General features: G+C 44.4%; 1 protein-coding gene and 5 non-coding genes across 12 annotated transcripts in view; all 6 read right to left on the reverse strand.

The window, feature by feature from the left end:
- The window catches only part of LOC139350863 (ELKS/Rab6-interacting/CAST family member 1-like), a 115446-nt gene that overhangs the window by 24325 nt on the left and 78621 nt on the right, over positions 1 to 12500 (reverse strand). For all 7 annotated transcript variants that reach the window (XR_011603549.1, XR_011603548.1, XR_011603547.1 and 4 more), the window contains one exon: positions 7618 to 7765. Coding sequence is in view for 4 of the 7 variants with exons in the window: in XM_070992507.1 (XP_070848608.1) it covers positions 7618 to 7765 (148 nt within the window). In the remaining 3 variants the exon portion in view is untranslated. The remainder of the gene's footprint in view (positions 1 to 7617; positions 7766 to 12500) is intronic.
- trnak-cuu (transfer RNA lysine (anticodon CUU)) lies at positions 112 to 184 on the reverse strand. Its single transcript has one exon. It is a non-coding gene; the product is annotated as a tRNA-Lys (tRNA).
- trnak-cuu (transfer RNA lysine (anticodon CUU)) lies at positions 503 to 575 on the reverse strand. Its single transcript has one exon. It is a non-coding gene; the product is annotated as a tRNA-Lys (tRNA).
- Positions 1044 to 1116, reverse strand: trnak-cuu (transfer RNA lysine (anticodon CUU)). Its single transcript has one exon. It is a non-coding gene; the product is annotated as a tRNA-Lys (tRNA).
- trnak-cuu (transfer RNA lysine (anticodon CUU)) lies at positions 1554 to 1626 on the reverse strand. Its single transcript has one exon. It is a non-coding gene; the product is annotated as a tRNA-Lys (tRNA).
- On the reverse strand, positions 1958 to 2030 carry trnak-cuu (transfer RNA lysine (anticodon CUU)). The gene has a single exon. It is a non-coding gene; the product is annotated as a tRNA-Lys (tRNA).

Below are 12500 nucleotides of genomic sequence, written 5' to 3' on the forward strand. Positions count from 1 at the left end.
TCTGTGTTCAGGTGGCATTGATATATTTCAGATCTGTGTCCATCCATTACAGGTCGAACATATTCAAGGGAAAGGGATTTGATGAGTGGACAGAGAAGATCAAAATTACTTCGCCCAACGTGGGGCTCGAACCCACGACCCTGAGATTAAGAGTCTCATGCTCTACCGACTGAGCTAGCCGGGCTGTATGCTGCAACAAAATGGGTCCAATCTCGCAACTGCATTGACTGTTATGGACTGAGAACACTGAGAGTGGAGGGCTTCACTTTCATGTTGACTCTCGTCAGAACCAAGACCACAAATCTATAGATCAAGGTGATTAGATTAGATCATAATGGGCGAAAAGCAACCTACAACAACAACAACAACAACAACACAGATGTCCTGGTTTCAGATGGCAGTGACAAAGTCAACGTATTTCAGTCTATGTCCATCCATCATAACTCCAACACATCCAATGGAAAGGGATCTGATGAGTGGATAGAGAAGGTCAAAAATCCTGCACCCAACGTGGGGATCGAACCCACGACCCTGAGATTAAGAGTCTCATGCTCTACCGACTGAGCTAGCCGGGCTGGACACTGTAACACAATGGGTCCAATTTCGCAACTGCATTGACTGTTATGGACACTGAGGATGGTGGAGTGCTGCACTTCTGGGTTGACGCTCCTCAAACCCAAGACCATGAATTTAAAGATCTAAAGATATGTATATTAGATAGTAACAAGTGATCCAAGCAACAAGGATGAAACCTGCAGGCAAAATCTGTGCCAGAAGGGAAATTTGAAGCAACACCTCAATCTGCAGACTACAAGTCCATTTGCTAAGGCTGGAGTCCATTTAGTGTGGCTCCTGAGACCGCTCAGCCGTCCTGTCGACTGAAAGCCAGACTTCAGTTAAGACCACAGCTACCTAGATGTCCTGTGCTCAGGTGGCATTGACAAAGTCACAATATTTCAGTCTATCTGTGTCCATCCATCATAAATCCAACACATCCAAGGGAAAGGGATTTGATAAGTGGACAGAGAAGATCAAAAATCCTGCGCCCAACATGGGGCTCGAACCCACGACCCTGAGATTAAGAGTCTCATGCTCTACCGACTGAGCTAGCCGGGCTTAACACTGCAACAAAATGGGTCCGATTTCGTCACTGCATTGACTTTTATGGAAAATGAGAATGGTGGAGTGCCGCACTTCTGGGTTGACGCTCCTCAAACCCAAGACCATGAATTTAAAGATCAAGATATGTATATTAGATTGTACCAGGTTATCAAACTACAAGGATGAAACCTGCAGGCAAAATCTGTGCCAGAAGGGGAATTTGAAAGCCCACCTCAAACTGAAGACTACAAGTCCATTTGCTCAGGAAGCATTAAAATATAATAAATGAGGCAGTGATTGAATCTGGTGCATGAGCCCGCTCGGCCATCCTGACAACTGAAAGGCAATGACAAAGTCACAATATTTCAGTCTATCTGTTTCCATCCATTATAAGTCCAACACATCCAAGGGAAAGTGATTTGATGAGTGGATAGAGAAGGTCAAAACTCCTGCGCCCAACGTGGGGCTCGAACCCACGACCCTGAGATTAAGAGTCTCATGCTCTACCGACTGAGCTAGCCGGGCCTGGCAAGGTAAACTTTCACAACTGATTAGATTAGATTAGATCATATGGGACGATCATAGTACAGGGATGAAAGCCGCAGGTAGTCTTACATGTCAATTTGCTCAGACAGAAGTCAGTCCTTGCATCTGGTGCCTGAGACTGCTGAGCCATCCTGACAACTGAAAGCCAGTTGAGAGAAGAGCAGCAACCAACAACATCACAGAAGGCCTGGGTCCAGGTGGCATTGACAAATTCAACATAGAGTATTTCAGTCTATGTTCATCCATCATAAATCCAACACATCCAAGGGAAAGGGATTTGATGAGTGGACAGAGAAGATCAAAAATCCTGCGCCCAACGTGGGGCTCGAACCCACGACCCTGAGATTAAGAGTCTCATGCTCTACCGACTGAGCTAGCCGGGCTGGATGCTACAACACAACAGGTCGGATTTCACAACTGCATTGACTGTTATGGACACAGAATGGCGGAGTGCTGCACTTCTGGGTTGACTCTCCTCAAACCCAAGACCATGAACTCACTTTTAGTGATGGAAGCATGAAAACATAATAAATGAAGAATGAATGAACAAATTAATCGGCTACTCTTAATTTCAGAAAAAGAAAGACTTGGGCATGGGGAAAGAAAGAAACAACAACCAAAGGAGGAGTGAGATGAGGAGTGACGCTGAAGAGGATAAGCTGTGTGCTTGATCTCTGATGTCTCCAACATGGCTTTTCTACATATAATCTCCCTGCTACCCTTCTGCAAACGCACTGTATCTGCCATTGTCCCCTTCTTTCTTTCTCTTCATCTCAGAGCTTTCTGAATCTAAATAATCCCCCAAATTCCTCCCTTTTCCTTCTCCCTGTCTTTATCTTTCAGGCCTCTAACACACAGTACTTTCAATGATTAAGTCTCTCTGTTCTGTAACACAGCGTACTGAACAATATGCTCCTTAGTCCCTCTTTCTGTCATAATCTAAACTTTTGTTTTTACAGCGATCCTAAGTCTCTTTCTCTCCATAGACACAGGATTTTATGTTTTTCCTCTCTTGCTTTCTCTCCCTCTTGACTTTTGAGCTCCTTAACATGCCCCTGTATCCGTGACTAATTCTCTCTCCCACTCTTTTCCTCCCTCCTCTCTGCAACACGTCCTCGTTTCCATGTCTTTTCCTTTTCTCGTTGTTCTGTCTTTTTCCACTGGTTTTCTTTTGTCTTTGTAGTTATCGTGTTAGGTTTTTTTTTTGTTTGTTTCAACAATCTTCTCGACGCCTGAATCATGCATGCTACAAAGACTCAGAACTGAGGCCAATAGAAGACATGTCAAAATATCTTTTTCCAGCCATATTCAGACTAAATTCAACAGGATACACCAGCTTTAAAAATGACGTAGAACTTCCTCGCAGGGGCAAAATTTGTGCCATTGCACCAATAACAAGCTAAGCCACATAAGTTAGCTTAACACAGAGCTAAAAATACACATATGTATACTGAACACTTTCTTTCTAACTTTCGTGAACAAGCTAACAAGCTCACTAACAGACAGTTAAGAAGCATTTAGCAAGCTCGTTAGCTCCCAAATGAAACTCTTTGTTGAATTAAATGATGAGCAATTTTGAGAACAAAATGTCAGAGAGGGTGTAAATGACACAGTGGAGAGACAATAGAAAGCAGCTCTGGGATCGTTTTCGACTGTCACATCCTGGCTGCTAGGCATGTTAGCGGTTAGCTCACTAGCTAGAGTAGTTCACCTAGCTTTTGGAACAAAATATCTCTCTCCTTTCTGTCTTTCTCTTCCTCTATTAATATTTAATCCTGTTGACCCCCAAACACTGACCTCAAATCTATGAATTGGAGAAGACAAAATGGAGGAGGTGGAGGGGAAACAATAGGAGAAACAGCGGAAGAGGTGTGCGAAGAGCAAAGTGGCGTAAGGAGAGAGCAGGGTGAGAAAAGGTGAGGGTAAAAAAGAATGAGGTAAGAGGAGAACAAACTGAAGGAAAGGAAGAAATTAACGCCTCCTCCTCCCCGTCCTCCTCTCATTTTCCTCGCTGGCCTTTCTTTACATCTTCCCCTTTTCTCTAATTGTCAGGAATGCTGACCTCAGCTCACTTGTTTCTCTGCCAGCTCTCTCTTTCTCACTTAATTTAATCATCACACCATTATTTCACTCCTCCTCCTCCTCCCTCATTGTTCCTTCCTCCTCTTCTCCCCTCCATCTATCCTTCCTGTGGCTCTCGGCTGTAACCTGCTGACAACGGACAGAATGAGGAACAAATGAACACCGAGTGAAGTTTGGGGGGGTGGGGGGGACTGCTGAGTCATGCTCAGAAGGAAATAATTTCATCGCGATAAGGCTCTGGGGAATATTAGATTAGATTATTGTTTCGTCTTTCCCTCCAGTGGTGAAAGAAGAACCTTTGTTGATATCTATGCAATTATCAATAATGAAAAGTTGCTGAGTCATGGTTGGACGAGGAGTATTTAATCGTGGTAAAGAATTAGATGAGCTCGCTCCCCTCGTTTCTCCATCAAGAAGAGAAAGTTGTTGATAAGTGGAAAATTACAAATGACAATGAAAAGTGTCTGAGTTCAGCACTGAGGGGAATTATTTCATACTGATTCCGTCTCTACGGGGCAATAAATTAGATTAGACATTTTTTCACTGACAGTAACAGGAGAGGCCATGACAGACACAAACAATTAATAACGAACAGCTAAGAGAGTAAAGAGGGAGGCAAATGAATAAAGTCCCCATGACTCGGAAAAAGAAACACTGCGGTATTGAAGTTTGCAGACTTTCATGCACATCACATCGTCTGTAACTAACTGGCTCCCTGACGAACTGATAATTAATTGAGACTTCTGTCCTGAATACCAGAAATATCCCTTTTCAACTGCAGTTACTTCTAAATTAAAGCCATCACACACTCATCCGTTCACAGGATTCAAAGTTTCGTGGTCTAAAGTGGCCGAGGGTCTTATTTTCAGTGTAACGTCTGCGTATGTTTTAGCGTAGAGGTTTAAACTTTTTAAATGTCCCCCGTCCCTTTTCTGAGGTTTTCTTTTTTGTGTGTGTTTCTGCAATATCATTTAAGACTGTTGTGGGCGAGGTAAAAAAATAACACTTAAGCAGAAACTTGGAAAATACCAGATCATCATCTTACAGAGGGATCCAAAGCCATCACCAGAGCCAAAGTCTTAAAAAAGTCCACATTAGAGGTGAGATTTAGCCACACAGGTGTGGAACAATGGCCAAGGCCACGGCCACACATACACCAGCACTAAACCTGTTAACCAAATGTGCCTGTTGCTGGGGCAGATGGCGGTATATCACTCACCTTCCCCCCTCCTCTTTCTCTGGTTCCATTTCATAAAATATTACTATCACTCCCTCTTCCCTTTGCTTTCACACACTCTTCTCTCTCTTGCTCTCACGGTTTTATTCTCTGTCTGCTGAAGAAACTAAAAACGAGAATAAAAGTGAAGAGGAAGGAGACTGTGAGAAAGACGGGAGGAGAGGGAGAGTGACGAGAGCTGAGGTCACCTTGATCTACAGCCTCCTGCCTGCGCTGCAGCTGGGGGTCAGGGGGTAAAACGCAGGAAACACTTTCAGGGACACACACACACATTCAGGTGTGTTTTTATGTGTGATTTATGTGCATTTCTCTCTCTTGAATCCATCCATTTATCAGCCTCTCCTGACTGAATGTTAGACATTCGATTAGTGCACAGTATGTGCTACTTTAATAAATTACTGCACTGATACTGTAAAAACGTCTGATACTAAGTTTTAAGTGATCACCTATTTTGCAGAATTTTGCTTGGAAATACAAAAATATTTGCCGTACAAAAAATGATAATTGCCCGACAAACAGCCCCGCTGTTCTTCTCTCTACTACTCTGTTAATCTAAATGGAGCCTTCTGTTCTCTTTTATACTTGAATTACATAATGAATGAATTACATATTTGTCCCTGTAGGAAAGGTGATTCTGTTTTCCCCGAGAACTGAATTTTAATGACTCGGGCTGATTATACACTTTGATCTGATCCCTCTGAATGTACCCCGCTCTGAGGTTTTGCACCGCTGGTGTTTTGAACCCAAATTCAGAACGCATGTGTGTATATGTGCACTCGCAAAGCGCCCGTCCAGTCTAAAAATACTGACTCGCGATGGCGAAGCTCTAAAAAAAAAACCTCCTTTCTGTTTACACCTAACATATTAGACCTTACGCAACCTGAATTTACTCCATCGCTGATTTTCGCTCGCCTCTAATTTCAAACTCTGTCCATCTGTCAGGCAGGTTATCAACGGCAATGTGTGTGCATAGGCCACTGCGAAGGAGCTAAAAATACCACGCCAGCCTCAACTCGCTGGACGGTTACGCTGCAAACACACACAAACGCACACACAGACACAGACGGGAATATTGAGGAAGTCTCGGCTGCGATCCATCACTGAGGGATTGAAAATTATGACACCACAGAAAGAAAAAGAGAGAGAGAGACACAGAGGGGGGAGTAAAACCGCTCACACCCTTGCACGCACGCGCACACACACACACACACACACACACATACATAGCAGCAGACAGTGGAGTCTCTGTGTTGTCAGTAACCACCTTCGAGACCCTGAGGTGTCATAAATGACTTCAAATAGGACGGAGAGAGATGGAGGGATGAGGGAGGAAGAGAGAGGAGAGTGATGCGTGTTATAATGACTTCATTTGACACAGCCACTCTCTAACACCCCCTGCTTTTTCTCTTAAACACCACTTCCAGCTATTTCTGACACACACACATGCACATGATCTTGCCTAAGCGTGCGACATCTATCTCACTCAATCCTTCTGAGCTCATTCTATCCATTAAGTGGATTTTTGGCAGTAGTCAATAACTGGAAATCTTTCGCAAAAAGGGAATTGTTGCGTCTTATCTATCTGAGCTGGTTTGAGGATGACAACTCCATCGTTAGCAGCTGAACGGCAGTTTGTGAATCAGGGCTAATGCAAAGCCCTTCAATCTGTTGCTCAATCGTGATGTGTGTGCGTGAATGTTGGTCTCATGGAAGCAGAAATAAAGAAACTGAATGCATGTGATAACTGGTGCACATGTGATGTGTGCAGGGCCCTTTTCTAATAGTTCATTACAATTGAAAGTGCCTTATCAGTACATTATTTCCACGCTGTTTGTGTGTTTGAGCAGCCAGAAGGAAGTCAAAGACCTCCATGATCTCACGCTAAACACCAAAGCGCTGACCTTTGACCTCCTTATTGTGTATTAAATGATCTATTAATGTAGATCCAGGAGAACCATCTGTCGTTGCAGAGATGAAGAAGAGGAACTGAAGTGGACAGAAGATGAGAAGAAATACACCAAACTCCCAGTAGGCTCATCCACTCAGGGGTTGGTTAATTCACTAGACCCACGAGAACCTTTACTGCGTGTGAGTGTGTCTCTGAGTGTGTGAATAGACCTCTGTGTGGAACCACAGAGGCATTTGGTCATGTTTATATCCTTGTTTTTGGCCTGGGTGAGTGTGTACATATCGGTATGTGCGTGCATGCGTGTGTGTGTGTGTGTGTGTGTGTGTACATAGTTGTGTGCTTGAACTCTGTGTGAAGGTGCATCCATACCAGCGGAATGACGTGTCAGACTCTGTGTGCTAGTGTGTGTACGTGCGGACAGAAAATGTAAATAAATAGAAATTCATATGAAAGTGTTGTCACCGGTGATTTGCAGAACATTTGAACCATGTGTGTGTGCGTGTGGTGAGTGTGGGAGGAGTAGGTTAATCCTAAATTTACCCTTGGTGGTCGGAGGACTGTGGTCACATCTGGACTCAGTTTCTCTCTGCCTCTCTTGTTTTCCTCGCTCCTCTCATCGTTGCCACCTCACCTGTGCTCCCTTTCGTCTCCTTTCCACCCTTTTTACTCGCTTTCAAATAACTTTCCCGGTGTCCACTTGGACGTCAGACGATGTGTCTTAGCGTGTGCGAAGCGATCCTACCTGCTGCTTGAGCTGATGAACCAGACTGTCCTTCTCCCTCTTCAGAGCTGCCACCTCTTCCTGGGTTTTCTTCTTCTTGGACGAGGACAGCTCCAGCAGGGCGATGTTGGCGTCTTTCTCACTTATGGCTGCCAGCAGCGCCTCTTGCCTGAACAGAGAACAAGCGTATATTTTGTTAGCAATACTAGGAATAACCTTATTTGATTTAATTAAAGCCAGGCTTGCTGCTAACTGCTTGAATTTCTGAACTTTTAAGGCACAGATGGAACGTAAAAGACACTGTTGAATGCAGCTTTTTCTCGCTCTGTCAACACTATTAAAAGCTTTTTTCATTTCCATCTCGAGGTATTGAGCCATGCCGACTGTTTTGAGATAGCGGAGAGCTCTGGAGGTGAACATAATTACGCTTGTGGTGCTCATAGCATTGAGAATTATATTTAAAATATTCTCTGAGGATCATCACGAGGAACAAGGACACAAGATGTTCCTGTTAAATATTCTGAAATATCATTTTACAACTTTATGAGCACCACAGAAAAAATTCCAGTCACCTCCCTTGTAATCTGGGTGGAGACAGAAATCCCCTGGATGGATATCTCGAAATCTGGACAAAGAAAACCAAAACGATCTGCATGGCTACGTACTAATTTGGGTGTGCTTTAATGTTATGGTGAAACCATGGCATGTCAACAAGTGGAGGGAAGTCCTCTTAATTGGAGCACCGCTGATTTAGGAGGATAAAATTGGCGTATTTTCGCAAAAATCTGGGCCTTCCTGGTGGTCAAGTATGACGCATACCATGCAATCAAAATGTTTCCAGTTTGTTCATGGTGGGGACGTTTGTGGCATGTGTTGCTCTCTTTCTCCCTTATTTCTCTCCATACCATCTTCAATCCAATGAAAGCAAAAGCGGCATAAAATGATCTTTCCCTCAGTCTGCAGAGCCGCACATGGACACTTCAGCAGAGCGTGTATTGGAAAAGTGGTGGCTTATAACTTCACAGAGCCTTCCGGTTTCGGTCCACGAATTAGCCTCCCTTTGACTTTATTTAACTACATGAATACACACACTCTCTGTTTGCATACAGGTATGACTCTCTAGTCTCTGTCTTTCCAGCCCTCTTGTCTCCGTCTCTTCCCCGGCCTGGACGGTTCACCGGGCTGACAGATAGATAGCATTCCATGCGGTCGGGAAGCAACAAGCCGCATCCCATCCATCCCATCAGCCACAGATCTGGCCGAGCCTCGTCTGAGGACACCCAAGCCTACGATTTCTCGGAATTCTGGCCGTTTCCAGGGAGAATCTAAATCAACGTTTTTTTTTCCACAATCCCACAGGGCTTGGCCACACACAATCACACACACACAAACACACACGCAGTTTCAAATTTGCATTTGGAAGAACAACCGTGTTCCCTCTTTGACCGTCTCTCCCAGTCTCGCTTCTGACTTACAACGTATTTGTATGTAAGAGGACACACACACACATACAGATGCGGCGGTGAAGCCAGGAATGCAGTGATGAGAGTGTCTAAATGAAGACAGATTGCATGTTTGGACTGTGCGAAGACCCACAGATTCTTTGGTCAACCTCACTGACCACACTGTCAGTGTACAAGTGTCCCATCATGCATCTGGACTGCAGCAATCCTGTCAGGAGCAAGGGTTGAGGGAGTTGAGGCCTGCGTTTGGGGATCAATTCCCGGGCAAGTCTGGTCACTGTCAGTCTGCTCAGAGAAGACTTTTCATTTTAACATGCTCAAGGTGATTATTAGAACCCAAGAGAAGCATTGAAGCTCGATACCCGGCCTTATTTGTAGCCTTGATGTACATTTATGGGGAATCTAAAATGCTTCTTCTCTTCATCGGTGTGTTGACCATCCCAACACATTCTCAATCCCTTCCTTTATGCCATCAGATCATTCCTTTAAGTCCCGATTGTGAGACACTGGGGACACTGTCGCAGTCGTTTTTTTCATATAAACAGCGGTCCACACACATATTGAATCACACACACATGCAGAGAAAGGCTAATGGAACATTAGTCTTGTTAAAGCTAACAGCGCGTCTAGTTTTATACCATATCTGAGAGTTACCTGCCAGCACATGGCACTTATAAACCTCGGTGATAAAATGATATTTATTCCAGATGCACTCGTCTCATTCTGGGCCTCTCTTTGGTTCCCCCTTCATCTCAACACACGCGCGCACACACACACACTCAAACACCCTCTGCTTGGCCTTCTCAGCTTGCAGAGCTAAACATGTGCTTATGACAAGTGCTGGTTGTGGCTACTGCTGTTGCTATGTGATCATTAAAATCTGTTTCAAGTGCGGCTCTCTTTTGCCAAATCTTTAGATAATTCCGCTGTCAGAGGGCACTTTAAAAACACAGTGCGCTCTCAGCTCAGCTGGCAATGTATCCTTACTGTTGAAAGTAACAAAGACAATGCAGCCAACACGGTGAGGAAAAAAGGTTCCCAGTGGATACGCAGCCTCAGATCTGTAACTTTCCTTTCAAGTCTTTCCTTTCTGGAACAATATGGAGAGCGCAGTAGGATAAAGGAAGGTCTACTAACAGCAAGCAAAGAATAACGCTTGTTAAAGAAGTCTAACATACTCATATTTCCCCTATTTTAGCAACATCTTTTGTCTTATCTGCTGCAGCGGTGCAACGTATTTGTCTCAGGATTTTCTGTTGATAAAGTTTGTTCGGGCGTCACTCTGCTCTTTGACTGTTCAGCCGCGGCATCTGATGTTAGCGAACGCAGCCTCCTCATTTATAAGACCACTGTCTTGGCGCAGATGGGGTCTAAAAGTGCGAAGCTCTGAAAATTGTTGAGCCTGGCCCAGCTTTTTTTCACGGACGTCGTCGCCCAGCAGCGCAGTGCGGAGTCACGAACGTACAAGGCCACATTCCTGGTAGATTACTTTAAAGCGAACAGGGTAAGTCTGCTGTTTACCTCACAATAAGTGAGCCAGACAATAAAATTATTGTAATAAGTTTCCTGTTAATGCATTTCCTGCTTTATCATATAGTTAACTTCTGCAGTGTTTCAGGATGTGTCTTTAAGCTCATGCCCACAGTCTAATTGTTCAATTCCAACATCATTAAATTGCTTTTTCCTACAATATCTGTGCACGATATGCTTAAGGTTGAGTGAGGGTGGCCGTGGCTCAGAGGATGCAAAATGTGAAATCGAAGAGAAATGAGGGCAATATGTGATTGTTTTTTGTCTGACAAGATAAACCTTCATACCAGGCAGCTTTTAAGGGACTATATAACTTAATAAGTTAATTATCTTAATAAGATATTAAAACTTGTTTCTGAGATTTTATTACCGCACTTCTTCTAATATAACTGTGGGTTAGATATTTTTACTAGTTTGAAAAATCTCAGTAAGTGAAATTTTCCTGTTCTGTCAGCATTTAATTTAGCTCATTTTAAGTAATATTTCCTCCATTTTATTCCTTTTTTTTTTCCCTTTGTGTGTGAGAGTTTCTGCAGGGTAGAGCAGCTGCCCACTCGTCAGATGGTCGGCGGTTCGATCCCTGGCTGAATGTACATGTCGAAGTGTCCTCGGGCAAAATACTGAACCCCAAATTGCTCCTGCCAGCTGTGCCATTGGTGTGCGAGTGTGCGTGTGTGAATCGTTATCGCTCCGTGCACGGTAGCCTCTGCCACCAGTGTATGAATGTGCGTGTGACTGAAGCGTGCTGTAAGGCAATTTGAGCTGTCGATAAGACTACAAAAGCGCTACGTCTTCCACACCTTTACTTTCTGCTCCACCATATAAAGGCTGAATTACTACTGTGCTTCGTGCAGGTGATGGTAACGCTCATACAGTTGTATGAACTTTTCACAGGTTATTCAACATTTAACAAGTTTCCATTTACGTTAATATTCTCTCCCCATTATTCTCTCTCACCTATTTACCGCCAGCATCTCTCGCCCACCCGGCGTTTCTCATCTCCCCTCCCTCGTCACCCGCTCTATCGTCCCACCTCTTGTCTCGCTCTCCGTCTGTAAAGAAGACGGGAGGCATTCTTTCCGTCGTTTGGCGGTCGTGTGCCATGATGTCATCGCCGTGGCGACAAGGCAGACAGTAAGCAGATACACACAAACGCAGCAGGCACCTGACCCCAACCCCAACCCCAACACACACACACACATGTGGGGGCTCTCTCCTTCCTCAAACCACTTAAGGCCCCTCACTTTATCAGAAACACTAATGCCTGGTCTTAGATCACTCACATATTTACACACACACACACACACACACACACACACACACACACTAAAGCAGCTTCCTGTGTGTGCTGCGTTATCTCTTTCATGCTGTCACCCTCTACTCCAATCTACAGTGTGTGTGTGTGTGTGTGTGTGTGTGTGTGTGTGTGTGTGTGTGTGTGTGTGTCCAAGTGACAGTGGTATGTCTGTGTTTCAGGCTGCATGTGTTTCTGTAGGTGTGTGTGTGCTGATGAGGATGTACTTACGTGTATTTCCATGTGTGTGAATGTTCACAAGTGTGTATTCAAGGCTTCATCCTGTGCATACGTGTGTGTAAGAGTTAAGTGTGCGTGTCGGCGTGTGTGTGTGTGTGAAGTGGATTCAGTGCAGTGTGACATTGGCCAGTCTCTGTCTAAGACAAACACGGAGCTATTTTAGAAATAATCCCCTCGCTCTGCTCTCTGTTTCCGAGCGAACAAAGCAGCTCTCCATTGTTTTCTGTGACACTGTCTGCTCTGGTTACACAGGAGGCTGCTCGCAGGACGCCAGAGTTTACTCTTTAACCCCTGCAGGACGTGGTGCGTGTCAAGCTCGACCTCTATTCTGGGAAGGGTGGTTTCCCAATGCCGAACCATATTCTAGACTTGTTAAG

The sequence above is a fragment of the Chaetodon trifascialis genome, chromosome 22, assembly GCF_039877785.1.
Source record: "Chaetodon trifascialis isolate fChaTrf1 chromosome 22, fChaTrf1.hap1, whole genome shotgun sequence".
Classification (NCBI taxonomy): domain Eukaryota; kingdom Metazoa; phylum Chordata; class Actinopteri; order Chaetodontiformes; family Chaetodontidae; genus Chaetodon; species Chaetodon trifascialis.